The following is a 22,341-nucleotide window of genomic DNA, read 5'->3' on the forward strand; positions in this document are numbered from 1 at the left end:
CCTTTAAGGACAAGCCTAAACCATTGATAGCCACTCTAACTCCCTGAAACCCCATCCCCCTTCACCGTCCTGTCCTCATCTCCTACCACAATCCCTACTACTCTTTCTCTGTGTGTTCCAGCCATATGCTGTCACTCAACATGCCAGGCAAACTTCCATTTCAAGACTTTCCTACTCAGAGAGACTTCTGCCCCTCCCCCATCATTGGAGATGCTCCTAGCCGCATTTTTGGAATTGCATTTGCAACCCCTTTACATACATATACAAACACCTCTTTCCTCCTTCCCTGGTTTATTTGGCACTTATTGCTATCACTATCTAACATAAGTAAGCTTTACTTATTTATCTTGCTTTTTGTCTCTTACTAAATAAAATATAAGTTCCATGAGGATAAGGATTCTTATTGTTTTGTTCACTGCTAAACAGGTAGTTCCTGAAGGCTGTCTGTCACGCAGTAGGTGTTCAATAGTTATTTGTGAAATGAATGAATGAATAATTCCTTCTTATAACTCTCATTGTATATATTATCTACACTATTTATTTGGCACTTAAAATTATACTATATAAGTACTAAACTCTAGTGAACGATATGTTAAAGGGTTTAGGTATGAAGCATAGTGTTGTCTGCAATTTGTTTTTGTTTTTTTTTTAAAGATTTTATTTATTTATTTACCTACTTAGAGAAAGAGCACATGAGTGGGGAGAAGGTCAGAGGGAGAGGAAGAGAGCTAATCTTAAGCAGACTTCCTGCTGTGTGTGGAGCCCAAGGAAGGGCTGGATGACCTCGACATCACTACCCTTGCAGAAACCAAGAGTCCGATACCCAACTGACTGAGCTACCCAGGTGCCCCTGCATTTTGTTTTATTTATTTATTTATTTATTTATTTATTTATTTATTTATTTATTTATTTAAAGATTTTATTTATTAATTCATGAGAGACACAGAGAGAGAGAGGCAGAGACACAGGCAGAGCGAGAAGCAGGCTCCATGCAGGAGCCTGATGTGGGACTCAGTCCGGGACTCCAGGATCACGCCCTGGGCCAAAGGCAGGCGCTAAACCGCTGAGCCACTTAGGGATCCCCTAGGTCAGTATTTTAAAATCACAAAATAAATAATTTTTTTTTGGAGTCCCTGGGTGGGCACAAAATGAAATATTTTTATTATTGCATTATTATTATTTTTGTTTCCATATCTGTAAAATGGAAAGAATTAAAATATTTTGAATGAAAATGGTCATACGAAAAAATATATTTTTTCTAAATCATGGAATTTTATAAATTAGAAAGGATCTTAGAAATAAGTTCATCAAAACTTTTATTTTAGAGATAAAATAAGACAGAAAGAGTGATAAATCAAACATTCAAGAGGGAGATTAGTGACCCAGACAAAATGAGAGAATGGATCTCCCAATTCCCAATTCTCTGAGTGGGTAGAGCAAGCCCCGTGGGAATCTGGCAATCTTCAGTTGGAGACTCCTGTTGTTTCTCTATCTGGCTGCTGGCCACAGAAATCACTCTATGTTGACTCAGTATTGACTTTTGGATGACAAAATTTTGAAGAATTTTTTGCTAATAATGTCTTGGCTGGAAACGTGTTCTCTCTTTGCCAAATCCAAGTGCTTTTTTTTTTTTTTTTTTTTACTGTTTCAGACTGCTATAATCATCTTCAAGAATAGTTTAAAAACTTCTTTTCTCACATTATTCCCTCACAGTCTGTTCTCTCTCATCTCTGTGAACACTGTGGAAAGAAGCCCATACTCCTCTGAAAGATGGGGTTCAGGGGTGAGGCAAGCCTGGAGGGCCCGCCACGTGATCTGGGGAATGCCAGGGGCTCTCCACCCAGCTGTATGCACCTTCCTCCCCTCTACCATCACAGGTCACCAAAACAAACAATTGTCCTTCAGACAGGACTCTTAAGAACAGAGGGAAGAAAAAAATGCTGTTTGGCCAACTGTTTTCTCAGGCACACTAAAGAAACTAATTATGTAAGCTACTTTAAATTCAGGAATGTAGAACATCTTTTTTAGAGCCCGGAGGTTACACAGCTAACCATAGGAAATGACAGGAAGAGAGGAAATGCATGTTTCCCTACAATATCTTCTTTATCATCAGACTGAAGAGGGAGAAAAACATATTTTGGAAAGGCCAATCCATGCTTACAAAGCTCTCAACAACCATTGATGGAGAACCAATCCTAGCAGCATGCCTTCGGAAGGCTGCAGAATGTTAGCCTTCGACCATCTCTCAACTTTACCCCCACCCTCCGCTCATCAACTTGTACCAACAAAGCCTAGTAACTTGCCAGGCCCCAACTTGCTTTCTTCTTTCAAGACTCCATGCCTTTGCATTTATATAGTGCTTAAGATGTTCTAAGCACTATATGTATGGATGTATACATCCATGTGCATATAGGAGTGATATATATTTCTATAACAAAGCATAGTTATATATTTAATATGTAATAAATTACATACTTAATAAATACTTAAACGAAGCAATACATTGTATCTTATGTAATAAGACATAAGAGTCTATCTAGAGGTGTCTGAGTGGCTCAGTTCGTTAAGTGCCTTCGGCTCAGGGCATGATCCCAGGGTCCTGCGATCAAGCCCTGCATCGGGCTCCCTGCTTAGCAGAGAGTCTGCTTCTTCCTCTCCCCCGACCCTCCCCCTCACTTGTGCTCTCTTTCTCTTTCTCACTCTCTCTCAAATAAATAAATAAAATCTTTTTTAAAAAAGCATATATAAAAGTATAATTATGCATGTATACATCCATGTGCATACAATATTTTTTAATTAATTAATTTATTTGAGAGAGAGAGAGTGGGGAGGGGCAAAGGGAGAGAAAGAGAGAAACCTTCATAGACTCTGCACAGAGCCCAACTGTGCATACAGTATTGTATGTATTTCTACAACCAAGCATCATTATATATTTCATATGTAATAAGTTTTATACTTAATATATAAATTAACATAGAATCTATATCTTCTGTAATAAACTACATTAAAGTATAATTAAATAATTACACCTAATATATTTATAATGTATGTAGAGGTAATATACATTATACTATATATTTTTACATGGATATATTATATATAATAAAATTAACTCAATTATAAATGAGTTATCATAAACTCTCCTATGAGATATTATCTCCATTTTACAGATGAGTAAATCAAGGCACAGAAGAGCTATTCATCAGGATGAAATAGATAGCGAGGGATGGAACTGACATTACCCATATACAGCGGTCCCTGGCTTCCTCTTACAACACAGTCTGTCTTTATTCTGTCTTCCTACCACACATTCCTGATTGCTGCTTATCTCACCATGTGGTGGTTTCATTTCTCACATGTTTATATCTCCTATGCCCACTTCCTCTTCCAGTCCCTACCTCACCTCTACTCCACATATAGGTAACCGAGGGAAGAGCTTCCTGTGTCTTATTCTTTATATTCCTTACACAAAACACAGTGGTGGGTACATGGTGGACTTCAATAAACATATGCAAGAGGGATGAATGAAATAACTTTTAAAAAAGTTAAGAGGACTATGGGAGTGTATCTCTTGGCACCGGAGTAAGACATGTAGAAGACAGGCTTCCTGGAGCAGCCGAAGGAGTCAGCAGAGAGTGTGTGACTAGAGTGTCCTCAAGGCACCCGGGCTGCTCTGCTTGTATGAACTGGTCAGGTAGCCCTTTGGGGTTAAGTTGGTTCCTGAATAGGTATATATATCCATTTAATAAATATAAGCTATGAATTAACTCTGTAATTAGGTATACATAACCAGTATTCCTGACCTATAGGATTTTAATTTATGGGCAAAAGGAGGGAGATAAGAAATCGAACGATTTAAATGACTCATGCCCAATGAATAGCACAGACATTACCTTAGGGCTTCAGAGAAAAAGGAGGTCACCTGAGATAATAACAGTTAGGAAAGGAGGTGAGAGTTAAGGAATAGGCAGTTTGGGTGAAGACAGCAATCTGAAGTCATTCCAAGGATGAGCAAAAATAGAGAGCCTCTCCCAACAAGAAATTAATACATTAACCAGCCTTCTGGATACTGATCCATCAGTTACCTACATTTCTTATTGTAAACTACTAAAGTAGTTTCTTATAAAATTTAAACTTCATTGTTTGTGCTGCATGAATAATTTTTCTAGGGCTTTGTTGTTTCTAAATTCTTGAAATTTCATACATATAGCAAACCTAGAAGTGTAAAGAAAACAAACACAACGATTCCTGCTCACCTTTCACTGATGCAGCCCTAATTATTTGAGGATTATCTGAGGTAGAAATATCCCTCCACAGAGGCTTAATTTATTACTAAACATGTAACTCTGGAACACTTTGGATGTTCCAACAGTTTTCTTTTTCTTTAAAGAAGTATTTATTTGAGAGAAAGAGAGAGAGAGAACACAAGCATGTGAGCAGGAGGAGGGCCAAAAGGAGAGGGCAAATCCAAAGCAGATTCCCCACTGAGAGAGGAGCCTGATGCAGGTATTGATCCCATGACCCTGAGATCATGACCTGAGCCCTGAAATCAAGAATCAGATGCTTAACTGCCTGAGCGCCCTCCAACAGTTTTCTTTTTGAGTTCACTCACTCATTCTCTCTCTCTCTCTCTCTCTCTCTCTCTGCCATTTCTCTCAAATTTTACATATTCCTTTATCCTCCCAAAAGTTTTGCTAGACCTGCTTGAGTGGAGGTTGCGGGGGGAGAGGGGTAAGTTAAAGCCATTGCCTCACTTGAAACAACCACAGAGATTAATGTCTCTGTATTATTTAGTGTATTACCTCAACCTAAAAGTTTATAAATATCAGAACAATAAAAAGATTTGGACAAGGGCAGCCCAGGTGGCTCAGCAGTTTAGCGCTGACTTCAGCACAGGGCGTGACCCTGGAGACCCGGGATCCAGTCCCACGTGAGGCTCCCTGCATGGAGCCGGCTTCTCCCTCTGCCTGTGTCTCTGCCTCTCCCTCTCTCTCTCTCTCTCTCTCTGTGTCTCTCATGAATAAATAAAATCTTAAAAAAAAAAAAAAAAAAAGACGGGCAAGAAGTAAAAGGGCAAACAAAATTTTCTCTTTAAAAAACAAACACTTAAGGGCACTTGGGTGGCCCAGTCCAGTTAAGCATATGGCTTCAACTCAGTTCATGATCCCAGGGTCTTGGGATCCAGCTTTGCATCAAGCTCCCTGCTCAGTGGGGTGTCTGCTTCTCCCTCTGACTCTCCTCCTTCTCATGCTCTCTCTCTCAAAAAAAAAGTAAAATCTTATTTAAAAAAGCCCAACATTCAAATAAACAAATAAATAAAATAAATTCCAGAATAGATTTTTATCTGACATAAGGTTGAGAAATAATCCTGTTGTGTTGCTTACCTGGTTGAAAATAAAAGGAACCTCTTTCTTGTCTCCCACTCTCATAGATGATATGGGAAACGTTGCTGTCCCTAGAGTTTCATCCATGACATAATTAGCATCCATTAATGTGACCTGGAGAGATTAAAAGGTAGACTATGAGAAAACAATTTCTCTTGAATTTTTGGAAATTATATCTAAAATTTCTATCACATTAAAAAAATGAAAGCTCTTGAATGATATTTAATAGTTTGAGACCTCAATACTCAAAGGGTTATGATACTTTTTCTTCTCTTTTCTTTCTGACACATTTGCTACTAAAATGATCATTAACTTTTTCATTTTCCTGATTGACTTATTCATTATCATGTTTTCAAAAATGGAACCTTAACCACTCCCTCAGAGGAAATGCTATTTTGGAGTATGAGAAGTAAATTAATGTAGAAAATCCATGCAACCATTTTGGGAAAGATCTATTTTAATTCCTTTTAAAGTTAATTATTTTCAGTTAGAAACTTTAAGTGAATAAAGTTAACTTGTTTTAAAGTCATAATCCATTGATGATACTGTTATTCTGTTGTCCTTGGACCCTCCTCTTTACAATAGAAAATATGTTTTCTCTCAAACACATGAGGAAGATAAAAGATACTTCCCAGTCTATCAGACTCTTGTGTTTCCCACTGGATATTCACATCACTTGTTGTACACCAGCTAGCACCCAGTGTAGCAGGCTGCCCAGCTGGACTCCAACTACACCTAACCAAGGAGAAAGAAGGCATGAAAGGGACAAGCTCAAGCAGCAACTTCCACATGAATGATGACCATCTAACAGTCCACAAATGATTCACTAACCTCCAAAACATTTTCTTGATTAGGATCCAAAATAAATTCGAACGTCTCATTCCACACAGGGTTTATGTCATTATTGAAGTGTCTTGTTCTCTTCCTGCTGTCAGGAGTTGAGGAGATAAAAAGTTCCACATACGGATCTGGAGTGTCAACTGTAGACAGTAAACACAGGTGAGAAGGAGGCAAAAATGTGATTCATAATTCCTATTTTTTAATATGTGTTGTCAGATTATTTTTAATGAATATGCAGTAACATATTTAAAATGTCTGAGACAACATACTCCAGAATGGAAGAACATCATAGGTTGATACTTCTTGCCCATCCTAACAGTCCTAACATAAGGAATCATTTATGAGGTGATTTACTCAGAATTCCTCTATCCACCTAAAGGACATGTTCAGTCAACACTTCAGTGGAACTGCTTAACAATGAGAACAATCTTACCCAGCAAACTACAGTATAACCTTCACCCCGGGACTATGATGGTGACAAGATAATGGGTTCAGGATCACGGTGCTTATCTACGTTAGAAAAATGATCCTAATTACTTTCTTTGCCAAACAAAATCATGAAACTCAGTGTGAGATAAATATTGTAGTTATGGGGTTGCCTTGGGTAGCTGTACAGGTTGTGCACTGAACAGCTCTTAAGGGTGAGTATTTATATTAGTAATCCACATATGTTTCTGTATTTATTATAGAAGTATTCAATCAGATGGAAGTGGACGTCTTAAGGAATGTAACAGCTTTTTCTTGTACATAAAGGCCTGCTGGAGTCAGGGCATGATGTGGGTGCCGTTTTAAATAGAAATAATCAATTGCAAATAAAGGAAGTATTTAAATTTCTTCCTACTGTGTATATATATACACATAACAATAAGGCAACTGACACTAAGCAGTGGAAACACTCATCATCCCTCCTTAGTGGTTCCATTGAACCCTTCACCATCTTACAACATTCCACACACTACATTTTATAGATGTAATTACACATTTATCTGTCTTTTCCTACAAAATTCAACAACTTGAGGGGAGTGATCAAGTCTTACTCATTTTTTATCTCTTCAGAACCTAACAACTATCACAATATTTAAAGGTCTCCGGTCTCCTAATGTAAAGAGTCAGTTTTTCTCTTTAACACATCCTCTCCCATGTGACCATTGTAATTCATAACCACAAAAAACAACAGTTGAGCAATGACTGCTAGGATCTCTGTCAAGCACTTTATACACTTTAGTCGCGTTCAAATCTCCTAAAGGCACTCTAAGGTAGGTGCTCTGTTTTGGTGTTGAGGTATCAGGAACTGAGAGATGTTAAGCAATCTAATATCCAGCTAGTAAGTCTCAGAGGAAGATCTGGCTGCCACATTGTTTTAATGACATCATGCTTTTAAGTGCTAAAAACAAGATCATAAGGTAAGCATTGCTATTGAAAGAGGAGTTGGGACTTAGAGTTATGGAACAGAGGAGGAAAGGATAGAGGGAGGAAGGGAGAGGGAGAGAGAGAGAGAGAGAGAGAGAAGAGGTAAAGAGGGAGGGACAGGGGAGAGAGAAAGAGAGAGAAAGAGGTGGTACAGAGATCCATACAAAAGATATAAAAATTGGGACGCCTGGGTGGCTCAATGGTTGAGTGGCTGCCTTTGGCTCCAGTCATGATCCCAGGGTCCTGGGATTGAGTCCTGCATCAGGCTCCCCGGAGGGAGCCTGCTTCTCTCTCTGCCTATGTCTCTGTCTCTCTCTGTGTCTCTCATGAATAAATAAAATAAAATATTTTTTAAAACGATATAAGAATTGAAAATAAAGGAAAAACAAAAATAATAGTTCTCAAATGATTGTTTTTCAAAGAAAAATTAAAATATATATATATATATTTTTTAAGTGTGCCTTTTTATTGTAAAGTGGAAAGATCTACAAATGAAGTATAAACATTTGGAATTGTCTTTTATTAAATTTTCTCACTTGTACTTTATGCATCATTGGTCAAAGGCAGCTGAGTCTCAAAAGAGGTACAACATAAATGCCTGGGGTTTGGATTAAAAATGCAGACCCTTGACCCTCCTTGCCTAAGACCCATGATCAGTAGATCTGCAGCGGCCCAAGGAATCTGCATTTTTAAACAAATATTCTAGCTGATACTGATGTAGGTCATCTTCTGTTCACATTTTTGATACCCTATTTTAGAGAAAAGGAAATAGGCAGCTATTGGAATTTTACTTATTATTTATTTTTATGGAAATATAATTGGCATATAGTATTGTGTAAGGCATCCAGTGTGTTGACTTGATATATTTACATATTGCAATCTCCAACTCAATGCTGATCTCTCTCAACAGGACCATGGAAGACAAACTAGAAAACAAAAAGGCTGAACAGGAAGGAAGGTAAGGGGAAATGGGCCAAAGAAGAGAAGGGCATTCTACATGGTGACTCTTCCCACCTCCTCAACCAAATGTTCCCTTTCCTTAACTGTGTTTCTGCCATGACGCCAGAGCTCAAGACTGCAAATCAGAAATAAAACTTCATATTTAGAATAGTGAGTGATGGAAGATCATAAAGAAAAGTATCTTTCCTCTTTTGAGTAGAAGTCAACATGTGATTTAAAGGAAGAGATTCCATTGTACTTCACATTAAATGTATAAAAATGTAGCCTGTCATCCCATAGGGTAGGTTCTTTCTCATGGGGCTAATGCTTTTTTTCTGTTTCCCCCAAACACTAGAAAACCCCAAACCAAGCAAAAAAAAAAAAAAAAAAAAACAACAATCTAGAAAACAAAAAGTGCCTGGGAAGAGGAGACATGCAAATGTTAAACATCACTCATTCATTCAACAAATATTTGAACACCTGCTCTATGTCAGGAACTACCTGTCAAGAAGCAGTTTGGCTTTAACAGGCAGCCGAACACGAAACTGCAGATTTGAACTATGGAAGTGAGTCAAATGCTAACGGCCTAATTTTAGAGGCCAGGGTAAATAGGAGACAAGCAGATACACCACGCCAGTGACTAGTAACTCAGTCACTCAGATTATTACACACAAATAAAGTCAAATCGTAGGTGGAGAAGTTGCCTTTAAGGCTTGGTCTTCATCTGAATCTGAGGAAAGGAGGGAAAGGTTTTCTTGGGCCAAACAAGGAGGAGGAAGCAGAAAGCTAAGTTCCTTGGGAGAAACCATGTAGGAAAAGAAGCAGCAAGCTGAAGGGAGATAAGCATCTTCTAAGCCATTCCGGATGCTCAATCCAGGTTATACACTTTAGCAAATTCTAACTCTGACAAAAATGATAAAGAAAAGAGCATGCAACAAGATACCAACACTACACTTATACATCAAAACATCAACGGACTTTTTAAAGAAAATTAGAATCCAGTTCAATGCTGTCATTTTGGGTTCTTCTTTTCTCTTTTAAATACAATCAATATTCTACAACTCCTGTCAAGAGTGGTCATTAACAAAAAAAAAAAAAAAAAGAGTGGTCGTTGATTTAGCTTCTTCCCTTGCTTCATGAGCAAGAGACCTCAACGTTAAGATGTCAAAGGGTGCTGGACAGTGGAAAACCACTGACAGCTGCAAACTCTGATACTGCAATCAGCATCACGGCTAATCTTTGCAAGTCGAGAAACATCTGTAGCAGTGGTAGACACTGCAGGATGAAAAGGGAGTTTGGGGACACAAGTTTAAAATCAGACTACGATAATCACATAGCTCACTTTCTTTACATAATCTATAATCTTCGTTGGCTTTGGAAAGGGAAAGCTTCTTGGAAGCTTTGAAAAGAGAAAGCAGTCCATTTTGACAGCAAAACTAAGCCCAGTGCTTTAGAGATATGCGTGAAGGGGGAAAAAAGGCAAATGCAGGAAAAGAAATGTTTGGGTTTTTTTCTCCTGTATATTTATTTCATGGTTTTGTCAATTAATGCCTAGGGGGTAACTGGATGTTGGCTCACTGATTCAGCTTCACCTTGATTAGTTCCAGCCAAACAGGTGGTAAAGCCAAGATGTAATGTGTGGGCAAAGACTTTCTTCCATCTCATCCTTTTATCTAAATCTTGACAAACAAAAATGTTGGGGGTGTGGGATACAGATTTCTTTTGCTCCCATAAAGATGGCATGAAACTACATGCACCCGAAATAGCTTCAGAATTCCCGGGTTGTAAAACCTCTCATAAACTTTAGTAGTTTAAGGAGTGCCTGTCTAAATTAATAACAGGTCCATCTGTCATTTCAGCTTTGTCTGAGCAAAATATTATGTGATTCATGATAGAGGCTGATGGCAGCTTCTATACTCTGTAAGTTCTATTTAGATGTCCTCCATTTGCTTTCTCATATCCACTGTGCTCAGCAACTTAAACCCTCTTTAAATAAACCCTGCTTTAAATAAAGATGACCCATACCTATTATAATTCTTGCAATGAACAGCAAAAAAAAAAAAAGAAAAAAAAAAATCCCAGAAGGAATAGTCCTCCCAAATTCACAGCTAAAATATCACTTTCCAAATAGCTATTACTGCTGATGGTAAATTTAAAGTAGGTTTCTCAAAATGCAGTCCTTTACAGTATCTTCATAGAATCATCTGGAGTGTCAAAAATGCAAACATCTTGCATCTTCAGTCAGAGCCTAGGCTTAGAAATCTGCCTTTTTAACACTTGACCAGGTGATTCTTAGGTCCACAAGTTTGAAAAACATGGTTTAAAGCATATATTCTTAGAATTGACAAACAATGATACAAATAACACCCACAGAAAAGTAGAAACGTTTGGCATTGAAAAGTCAACAGGCTTACTGGCCTTTGGTCATGGACTTATTCTGCCCATAGACTATATTAAGCACAATCCAGTAATTCACTTCCGTTTCTTTCCAGTCTTTAAAGACATTTCCAAGTGACCACATGAAAACAAATCCAAGAATAAAGTACATGAGGTAGGTCAGTTGGCAATCTATATAAGGCTACAGGCTGATATTGAAGCATTCTGCTTCTATTGCCACCAAAATAGGAATATTGCAGTAAGACCAAAAATTAAAAAATAATTTAAGTAAATGCCTCTAAATAATGTCCTCAAATGTCCCTCCTTTGAAATATTTATGATTTTGTGATAATGCTAATTATGTGGAGAACTTAAAGTTTTTTGACTTAAAGGTTTAAAAACTTAGAGTGATTGACAAGTGATTGAAAGTGATTCACTTTCTCCATACTATACTGGCCGAGTGGCTGGCCAGGAAAGAGATTGTTAGCCTAATGATAAATGTAAAAATTTTAATAGCAGTTGGTTCTTTTTTTAATGTATAGTTTTTTGTTGAAGGATACTATACAGGCCAAAGAGTTAGAAGATTACAACTGTAGTCTGTTGAGTTTTCAGATCAAGATATAGAACATTAGCAGGACTCCAGAAACCTCACTCAATTCCCTCCAGAAAAGTGACCACTACTCTTCCTTCTATCACCAGAGAATATTTTTATCCACTTTTTATCTTTATGTAAATAGATACAATATGTACTACTGGGTCTGGCTTCTTATGTTCACCATTAAGTTTGTGAGATTCATTCACACTGACATGTGTACAATATTATTATTGATGTAAACTGCTCCATCGAATGCATATTCCATAATATGTTTATCCATTTCACTGTTGATGGACATTTGGATTGTTTCCAATTTGGGATATTACCAATGGTACTGCCATGGATACCCTTGGACATGGCTTTTGTTGAATACATGTTTACATACATATGTATGTTTCTTTTGCAAGATTCCTAAGAATGGAATTACTTAGGTATGAAATTGTTATGCCACAGTATGTATACCCTAATGTTAAGAGTCACACGGCAGCACATCCTTCCAGTACTTAATATTGTCAGTCTTGTAATTTTAAACATCTTGTGGCTGTATAAGGATATCTCAATATGGATTTATTTCACACATCTTTGATGACTATGAGGTTGATACTTATTCATATGTTTTTATTGGTCAGCTGGATATTCTTTCGAATGAAGGGCATACTCAAATCGTTTGTCAATTTTTTTTCTATTGGGTTGCCTTTTTGTATTGATTTATAGATTACCTTACATATTCTAGATATGAGTCCTTTGACAGACATACATTGCAAATATATTTTCCTGATTTAGGGTTTATCTTTTCTTTAATGATGTCTTTTGATCAAAATAAATGCCTAAGAGTCAAGCATGTTCATCTGTTTTGTTATAGTTCGTGCTTTTTGTCTTTTAAGAAAACTTTAGCTATACCAGTGTTTGCACGGATTTCTTTAAAAAATCTCAGTTGTTTTACTTTTTAGATTTAAAATCCAATTAGAATAAATTTCTGTGTATTGTGTAAGGAGGGCGTTATTATTATTTTTTTCATATGTACAACCAATGGACTCGGCAGCATTTACTGGAAATACCACCTTTAATCCTTGCATTGCAATATAACTTTTGCACTAATGAAGTGGTCTTATGAATGCAAGTCTGTTTCTGGACTTTTATTGGTCTACCAGTCCATTAGTCTATTCATTGAAACTTACACTAATGCCACAGTCTTAATTACCAGAGTTTTATAAGAGATCTTGATGTCAGGTAGTATAAATCATCTTTCTTCAGCTTCTTCATGATTATTTTGGCAAGCATTTTATTTCAACACTTCAAAGATGTCATTCTGTTAGTTTGTGGTTTCTATATACTCTGTTGAGGAATCCATTCTCATTCTTTTGCTTTTTTGAATGTCTTTTTTTCCTCTCTGGATGCCTTTAGAATTTTTTTTTCTTTCTCTTTAGTTTCCAGAAATTTTACTGCAATACACCTAAGATTGGTATTCTTTGTATTTATCCTTGGTTCATCTCACACACACACACACACACACACACACACACACACACACGTACTTTCTCCTTCCCAGTGCTTTTTATCATGCCCTGGATGTTCCTTCTGCTTTTGTTCTATAGTTTATTTCCCTTTTTGTTCTACATGTTTCAGTCTGGATATTTTCCACTAACCTACTCAGCTAATTAATTTCTTCTCTTCAGCTGTGTCCAAACTACATTCCACCTGTCTACAGAGTCTTTAATTTTTTTTATTTTTTTAAAGATTTTATTTATATATTCATGATAGACATAGAGAGAGAGAGAGGCAGAGAGAAAAGCAGGCTCCCCGCAGGGAGCCCGACACAGGACTCGATCCTGGGACTCCCAGATCATGCCTTGGGCCAAAGGCAGGCACTAAACCGCTGAGCCACCCAGGGATCCCCAGAGTCTTTAATTTTACTTACTGTGGTTTTAGTTGTAATATTTCCATTTGATTCTTTCTTATATATCTGGTTCTCTGGTAAAAATTCTCCATCTTGCCATCTATTTTCTTGAACATGTTAATCTTACTTATTTTAAATATTATATGTAGATCTACTTATTTTTCTTAAGCTTGTTTTTTGATATGTCTGGCAATTCTTAGCTGAATGCCAGATTTTTAATGAAAATTTGCATGGGAGATAGACCTCCACAGAGGACCCATTTTATCTTCTGGTAGGTAGTGAGAATAGGATGGATCTCCTCAATTTAATCAAAAATGGAATGGATTCAAATCTTGGTAAGGTTCAGCCTACCTCTTGTTCATTCCCACTGCTTAGTAGGCTTATGTCTGGAAGTCCTGATCTTCATTTTTTTTCCCCTATTAGCACTGTGAGGCTGCCAATATCTCTGTTTCTCAGCCTGTCACCCTGCACAGATTGACTTTAGTTAGTGCATATGGTGAAGGCACTGTCTTTTCAGCTTCTCTGTGCTTCCCTTCTTCTATCAGAGATCTTGACCCTCAAATTCTAACTGGCTTAGTTGTGAAATGCAGTTTTTTCATCCCCGAGTCCTTCAGGATTGCCAAAGCTCTGTTGGATTCTCTGCCTCTTCACTGCTTGGCTACTTCCTATATCCCTATCTCCCTGTCACCCCCAAACCACCTAGATCCAGCAGTGGATTGATAGAGGAAATGGCTTACAGAATCCTGGGCTTACTTCAATGACTTCTCTTCTCTGGGATATTGGTCCTTCAAATCCTAGTTGACTCAGTGGCTTTTCAATCCTTCAGATATTTTTTTAAATTAATTGACTCTGTGTTTTCTAAGTTGCACTTAGGGGAAATGAATTCTCTTCTGTAAGTTACTTCAGCATAGTCCAATGACCATTGAGTCATTAACTTGACCAAATATATGCTAATCCCTATTCCTTTTATTTCCACTCTTCATATGACTATCCAAAAATTTCCTGCAGTTCTCAAGTCACTTACCCTAGCCCAAAATTTAATCTCTAAATATTTGCTTTGCCCTGGCCACATCTTCCCAACCTATAAACAAATATTGATCAATTAAAAAACAACTTCATTAATTTTGCCAATTCCTCAAGATCTTTCCTATCCTTAGCAAAGAGTTTAGAAAAATAAATGTAGTCTACATGGGGGCACCTGAGTGGCACAGTGAGTTGAGTCTAACTCTTGGTCTTGGCTCAGGTCATGTCCTGAGATGGAGCCCTGTGTCAGGCTCTGTGATCAACATGGAGCCCACTTGAGCTTCTCTCTCTCCCTCTTCCTGCCCCTCCCACTGTGCTCTCTCTCAAATAAATAAATACATTTACATCTTTAAAAAAAATGTAGTCTATACTTACTGCTTCCAATCCCATATCTTATAAAATTCCGACCTATCGTGCTCCACCTTGTTCTATTACGTAATCAGTTACTCTCCTTATTGTAGCTTTTTTCTTGGCTGTATCAAGATGTTATTGACATATAACACTGTGTAAGTTTAAGGTAGACAACATGATGATTTGATGCACATATTACCAAATGACTATCACAGTAGGGTTAGTTAACACCTCAATCATCTCACATAAATGCCATTTCTTTTTGTGATGAAAACATTAAAGATATACTTTCTTAGTAACTTCCAAATATATAATACAGAATTGTTAACTATAATCACCATGTTGTTATAAGATCCCCGGAACTTATTCATCTTATAACCAGAAGTTTGTAAAAAAAATAAAAAAATAAAAAAATAAAAAAATAAAAAAAAATAACTAGAAGTTTGTATCCTTTGATGGACATCTCTCTATTCCTGCCTCCCATCCCCCAGGTCCTGGCAACTATCTGCCCCTATTATAGCTTCAGTATAGAACTCAATGAACTTTTCTTAATGCAATGCTTTTTGTGCAAATAAAAGATATCATTATTTGTGATTTCCTACCTAGTTCTGTAAATATTCCCTCAGTATATCTGTCTCCAACATTTTCCCCCTCAGCTCACCACTAAATTGTGGGCTTTCATTTCACAACTCTTACAAATCCTTCAAAAAAGTCCTTCAAAATGAGGTGACCTCCTTCAAAAAAATTAATGCTCACATAGTCACAACCAATTTGTAAAGGAATTATCTTATAGATACAGTCTTAAAAAAACACACTCAGTAAGAACCCCTCAGATCATGAGAACACACATGAATCCTGCAGTTTGATTAATCTCAGATCCTTTATGTTGATTGTCTTCAAGGCTTAAATGGTGGTCATGATGCATTCATTCACTTCCTCAAGGCTGCAAGGAGGAAGTGGTATAAACATGACAAATGTGAGTATCTTCATCACATATTGCTGAGTAACATATTTTTAAAGGCTTCCATTTTTTAAAAAAACATTCTGAATCCATTCTGGAAGTCCTTTCATCCTCTCTTGACTCTACCTTACATATAAATAGGATCTTCTCCATAATCTACATTTCTGAGCTCTCTCCACTCTGAGATTTTGAAACTGTTCTTAAATGCCTTGAAAATACCTCAAACCCCACATGTACAACGCAAATTTATTTTCTTTCCATCTTTCTTTCCTTACCTGCAAGGCAAAAGAAAAACAAACCAAAATAAACCAAAAACCTAATAATAAAAACTTGGTATTTTTTCTGACTTTCCTATTTTACCAGGAGCCATCATTTACAGCCATTAGCACTGGAAACACAAGAGTCATTCTTTTTTCCTCACAGCTCCTGTATCTAATCTCTCCCAGAGTTCCAGCTATTCCATCCCTAATGTGGCTACCACTTCGTGTTCCTCAAGCCCACTCAAAATATCACTGCCCCAATACCTTCACCTGGACTATTCACATAATCCCATAGTTGTTTATTTTCCCCACGTCCAAACCACTCTTTGTAACACCTCCACTATAATGCCACAATTATCTTTGTAAACCACACTTTTGTCCTTCACTAACTAAGACTGCAGGGGCAGGCCTAAGTGTGGTGAGAAAGGCCTGTAGGGCCCCCCACACACACACTGGACTGCAGGTTCTCCTTCCAGTCAATGATTCTCCTCCACCATGCACTGCAGCATCACCCTTATGAGTCAACATTTAGGCCATGAGGCATCTCTGGAATCCACACATTTCCTTTGCACATTCCACACAGTCACATTGATGGCAAAAGCATCTGTTCTGAGTAAGAAAACATAGCTTCTCTTTTATTTGTGCATAGTCTTATGCTCTCTTTGGGCATTTTAGCTAATAACTAAACATTATTATGTTGTTGTCTTTGTCTCAAGAATATTCAAGGGTCCAAATACTGTACACATAAAGGATGAGTGGAATGAGATGTTCTCTCTGTTTTTCCCTTATCCATCTCACACATCCCTAAGTCAATTGTTCTGTTTTCTTTTCAGGTAAAATTGGCCACTATAAATCCTATAAATCATGTTCCTAGAGGCTGCATCTATACACATCTGCATAAAATAAAAATAATTCCACATAAAGTTTCAACTTGCTGACTTAGGCATTATTTCCATCCTGAAATGAGGAAACTGAGGCTCCAAGGTATTTAGTAAGTTGAGCGAGGTCATTCAGAAACTAGATTTTAACCTAGACTTTCTGAAGCCAAGCTCCTTGCTCTTTCAAATATACCAACACTAATAACTCTTACCTATTTTTGCCTCTATTAAACTGCAAGCTCCATCATGGCAAGAATCACAGCCTTCCTATTCACTACTATGTCTAAAAGTCCAGCATAAAGTCTGAAACATTATAGGAACATATAAATATTGGAGTACTGGATGATGGACTAGCCCCAAGCAATACTGCAGAAAAGGCGCAACTGTCTTCCATTTCTAACTTCTCTTTACTCTTGGCTAACATGTCTCAACCTTCCTGGAGCTCTGCCCCACATATATATTTTATATATATATTTTTTAAGATTTTATTTACTTATTCATGAGAGACAAGGGTGGGCAGAGATATAGGCAGAGGGAGAAGCAGGCTCCCCACAGGGACCCTGCCACGGGACTCGATCCCAGAACCCTGGGATCATGCCTTGAGCCGAATGAAGGCAGATGCTCAACCACTGAGCCACCCAGGTGTCCCCCATTCATTTGTATTTTAATATAAGTCACTGCCAGTCATTTCTTCCAAGTACATTTGCATTTAACCTTTATTTTCAAGTTCCGAATGCAAAAATAATATTAAACCTGTGAATCCCAGCATGCTTCCCTTAACAACTCCAAGGAATAAGGTAGAGTGTCAGAGGACTTATTTATAGCTAGTAGCCCCTGCTTCCTCTAGCACAGGCTCAAAGTGGGAGTTGTTACAGCTGTAGATGCTGAAGGGCAGTCCCTGCAAATTGCTGGAAATGCAGAAGCTGGAAATGTTAGTGAAGAATTCAATGTAGTTTTATAAACAGAACTTTGGTGGTGATTCTGGATACATTGGAAAAAGAAGAGCAAAGCCCTTCCAACAAGACCAACATTGTCTAACTCAAAATAATCATAGACTACCTTTCCTTCATTTGAAATTACAAAGCAGTTTTATTAACACAATTTTTAAATCCCTTTATCAGGCAGGGTCTCCAATTTGAACTCTATTTTTTCATCTTCTTCTCACACCCTCAGATCTATAAAAGTGCTTTCTCAGGTCACATGTTTCCTTTTGTAAAGGGACACGAAACCATCAGAATGGAGCATCAGCCAAATGGATACCAGGAAGAAAGCCCAGCAGCATCTATGCACAACTGACTTGGTACAGCTTGAACTGACAATTGACTTAGTATGTTAATGAAATGGGCTACCATCTGGCATATAGTAAAAAACAAAACAAACAAAAACAATACGTTACTGTAAAGAAAGTTGATATTCACGAGACAAAACAGGAAGATAAACTCAAAACAACCCAAAGCTAGTGAAATGTCAATCTATAACAGAACTGAAATTTTTGTTGTTATTTGCATTGCCTTTTTACTTAAATCTCTGTGATACTTTTTTTGGAAGGAAACAAAAATACCTTTGTTATCAGTATCTATGTTTGGAATGTTTTTAAACATTTAGAATCTAGGAATGTTTCTTGGCATCTGCTTAGTTTGGAGAGAAAATGTAGTTCTGCAAAAAATTATTATAAAATATATTTATTTATATTATTAATGCTAGCTATATGGATTTAGCTGCATATATGCATTCTATCCTACACAAGAATAATTTTATTTTTCATCAAAGAAGGAGTTCTCAATCTTGACATTACTGACATTTTGGGTCAGATCATTGTTTGCTCTGGGATGCTGTCCCTGGGCTCTACCCACCCACTGCTTTTGATGCCAGTAGGACCCCCCCCCCCCAATTGTAACAATTAAAAATGTCTCTAGATGTTATTGCCTAATGTACCCTGTGCAGCAAAACCACTCTCCTGCCCCTGTTTAGAACCACTAAACTCAAACAAGGCATCATCCTTGCTACCTGACATTTATTCACTAGCATAAACTGTTAAAAAATGGCCAGATTCCCTAATAATGTATACTATACATATTATGTCAGTCCCATGTTTGAAACCTTTTATGATTTTTTTTCTAAATTGAAATGTCAAAATGATGTAATAATAACATATTAAAATTCTACTTCCTTATCAAACCTATCTCAATCTCCATTCAAGCTGTGAAGTCTTCTGTGAAGCTTCCTGCCAACACTTTTCAAAATCAGTAACATCATATGGCCAAAATACACAATTAGTGAGAGTACACTTTTTTGGTTTGGTTGGGTTTCCAGAGTTATTCAGACCTACTTCATCTTTTCATTTAGACCACAAACAGGTCAAAGGTAAAGCTGCTGTACAAATAAGGATCAGAATGAGGTAAGTTTAGTTTCAAGTCATAAAATATAATAGCTGCGTTATTTTTGGATTATTTACTTAATGTCTTTTTAAAAATGTTTGTAAAATTAAAATAAAAACAGCATATAACTTCTCATATTACTAAACTGAATAAATGAAGAATGTTAAGTTCTAAGAACGCTACTCAGCATTTTTGTTTATTTAACACATATTGTGTACACTATTCATCAAGAACCTTTCTAAACACTCTGTAATCTTATTTAACCCTCATTTTTAAAAGCCTATGAGGAAAGTATTATTATTATGCCCCATCTAACCACTGAGGCAATTGAGGCCTAGAAAAGTTAAGTAACTTACCCAAAATCATGGAGTTAATAAATAGAAAGGAGATGTGAATCCAGGCAAGCCAGTTCCAGAATGCTTGCTCCAATGTCTAACCCATGCTTCCCTTTGGGTATGGGACAGGCACTCAATAAAGTTATCTACCACAAGTATTATGTTTATTATTTTTTGTACTTCTTGAGGCACTGGGTGAGTATGAAATATAAACAGCAGATGCTCAGCATTTATTGATGAAGATGTTAATAGTGGACATTAATAATGGGTTATATATTTCTTTAACATTTCTTTTGCAAAGGTAAAAGTTCAAGGCTGTTATTTCATTTTGCATCTGCAGATTTGGATTAACCTTGTATGTCAACTTAAAATAATTTTGTCTAGAATTTTATCTAAAATATTTCATAAAATATGTATTGATGCATCTAGAGGAGCAAGAATAGAAGAGTATTTCTAAGGAGTAAGGTTTACAAAAATCCCCATACTATCCTTTGGCTAAGGTCACTAGTTATTTCAATTTCTATGTTATATAATTTTTATTTTTAAGAAAAATTTTAAAATATGAAAATATACTAAAATAACATATGATAAATGTTTTCACATAAATGTTTAAACTGAGAGCAGCAAAGTTATTCTCTTTGATATAAAAAGTTTAGGAGTAAACTTTTCTGAGGAAATTTAAAAAACGTTTAACTATTTTTAAATTTAATTCCATAAGATATTATATCACACCTTTTCAATACAGAAGTGATATAAATTTTTGGCAAGGAGAATTTACTTAGCATATGTAAAGAAGGTTGCATATCATTCAGTTTTTAAAAAGTTTTTAGAATGAAGGCTTTCTTTCACTTGGTAGAACATTAACATGTTAAAGTATACACATGAAAAGTGCATGAAGTATTTTAACACAAAGAAGCTCAAGTACAAGACATATATGATAAAAAAAAAAAAAAGACTAAGTAGGCTCTATTAGTGATAAGTCTTTAAAAGTAGGGAGGGAGGGAGCATGTGGATTGTGTCCCTATTAGTACTGGTAACATACTCTCCATTTTGATGGGAACCTGCTTTTTTATTTTATTTATTTTATTTTATTTTATTTTATTTTATTTTATTTTATTTTATTTTATTTTTTTAAGGATTTTATTTATTATTCATGAGAGACACAGAGAGAGAGAGGCAGAGACACAGGCAGAGGGAGAAGCAGGCTCCATGCAGGGAACCCAATGTGGGACTCAATCCCAGGTCTCCAGGATCAGGCCCTGGGCTGAAGGCAGTGCTAAATCACTGAGCCACCCAGGCTGCCTGGAACCTGCTTTTATTATCTCTCAAAAGCATTGTTACCAAATATACAACCAAAGTATAGCTGTTAATCTTATTGAATGAATATGGTGAAAATCCACAAAAGGACCGATTGATATTATCAAAATATCATAGGACATTATTTACTGTACTCATCAGACCTAGAAACACAAATATATACATATAAGACACACACACACGAAATCTTATGACATTTAAATAAAGATAAGAAGGACTAACTGTACTTCTAAAACATTTGGCCATTTAATAAACTACGTGACATTCTAAATGAAAGAACAACAGTAGTGCCCTCCTAACACAACCTATTTCCCAACTTCACAGAAAAGACAAGATAAGAGATCAGAGACAGGCATGTTCTGGAACATTTTATTCATCTTGAAATTATCTTTCATAAAAACTCCACTGGGAAACAGTTTCATTATACGTAAAATTTTTTAAATCTTGGGTGGATACTCAAAAACATTCCAAAAATATTAGTAAACTAGAATTCATGTTCATCATTAACTTAAGGGCTAATGCTAGGGAAATGTTTGATTCTGGAAAAATATATTTAAGGGTAGCAGGCTGCTATAGGCCAACAACAGTGCCATTTATAATTTATAAATATATATTTGAAACACCATAATCTAAGAAAAGATTGATTATAGTAATCCAAAAAGTGTTATAAAGTTTCTGTACATTGAAACCCAGGAAAATTCTAGATTACTATAGAGATAAGAGCAGTATTTATAATTACCAAAAAAGATGGAGTATAAAATTATTATATTTTAGGGGGGGAGGCGCAGAGGGAGAGAAAGAATCCCAAGTAGACCCGATGCTCACTGTAGAGCCTCACGACCCTAAGATCATGACCTGAGCCAAAATCAAGAGTCAGATGCTCAACCGACTAAGCCACCCAAATGCCCCTAAAATCATTTTTAAAATTCTCTTGAGTGAGGCAAAAAGGAAGCAATATCCAAGAAGAAAGGTATAATTACACCCATTTGTGTTCTATTCATTAATCCAAAATTCTCTGACATCTTACTACTATGCCAAACTTAAAGTTAAGCACTGATTTTCTAAAAAAGTGAGTAAGACACAGGCCACAGTTTTACAAATGCACGATTAGATACCTATGTGACAAGTGTTAAACAGAAGTCTGAACAGCTGTCAGAGGAGCACAGGAACGAACTGTGCCAAAGTGTATCAGAAAAGATAACCGAAGTACCATTCCACCATCTATTTCTTTCAAGCTGAAAAAACAAAGATCCAGCAATATGCTCAACACAGAAATTCACAGTGGAATTTATGGATTTTATTTAAGAAATAAATGTCTTCTGGGATGCCTCGTTGGTTCAGTGGTTGAGCATCTGCCTTCGGCTCAAGGCGTGATCCCAGGGTCCTGGGATCAAGTC

The 22,341-nt window shown here is 36.6% G+C and overlaps 1 protein-coding gene across 10 annotated transcripts in view; it reads right to left on the reverse strand.

Annotated features, from left to right (window-relative positions):
* The window catches only part of PLA2G4A (phospholipase A2 group IVA), a 150,883-nt gene that overhangs the window by 81,209 nt on the left and 47,333 nt on the right, over nt 1-22,341 (reverse strand). For all 10 annotated transcript variants that reach the window (XM_077901893.1, XM_077901890.1, XM_077901889.1 and 7 more), the window contains 2 exons: nt 6,216-6,364; nt 5,385-5,498 (listed from right to left, as the gene is read on the reverse strand). In XM_077901893.1, coding sequence (XP_077758019.1) covers nt 5,385-5,498; nt 6,216-6,364 — 263 coding nt within the window. The remainder of the gene's footprint in view (nt 1-5,384; nt 5,499-6,215; nt 6,365-22,341) is intronic.

The sequence above is a fragment of the Canis aureus genome, chromosome 6, assembly GCF_053574225.1.
Source record: "Canis aureus isolate CA01 chromosome 6, VMU_Caureus_v.1.0, whole genome shotgun sequence".
NCBI classification, from domain to species: domain Eukaryota; kingdom Metazoa; phylum Chordata; class Mammalia; order Carnivora; family Canidae; genus Canis; species Canis aureus.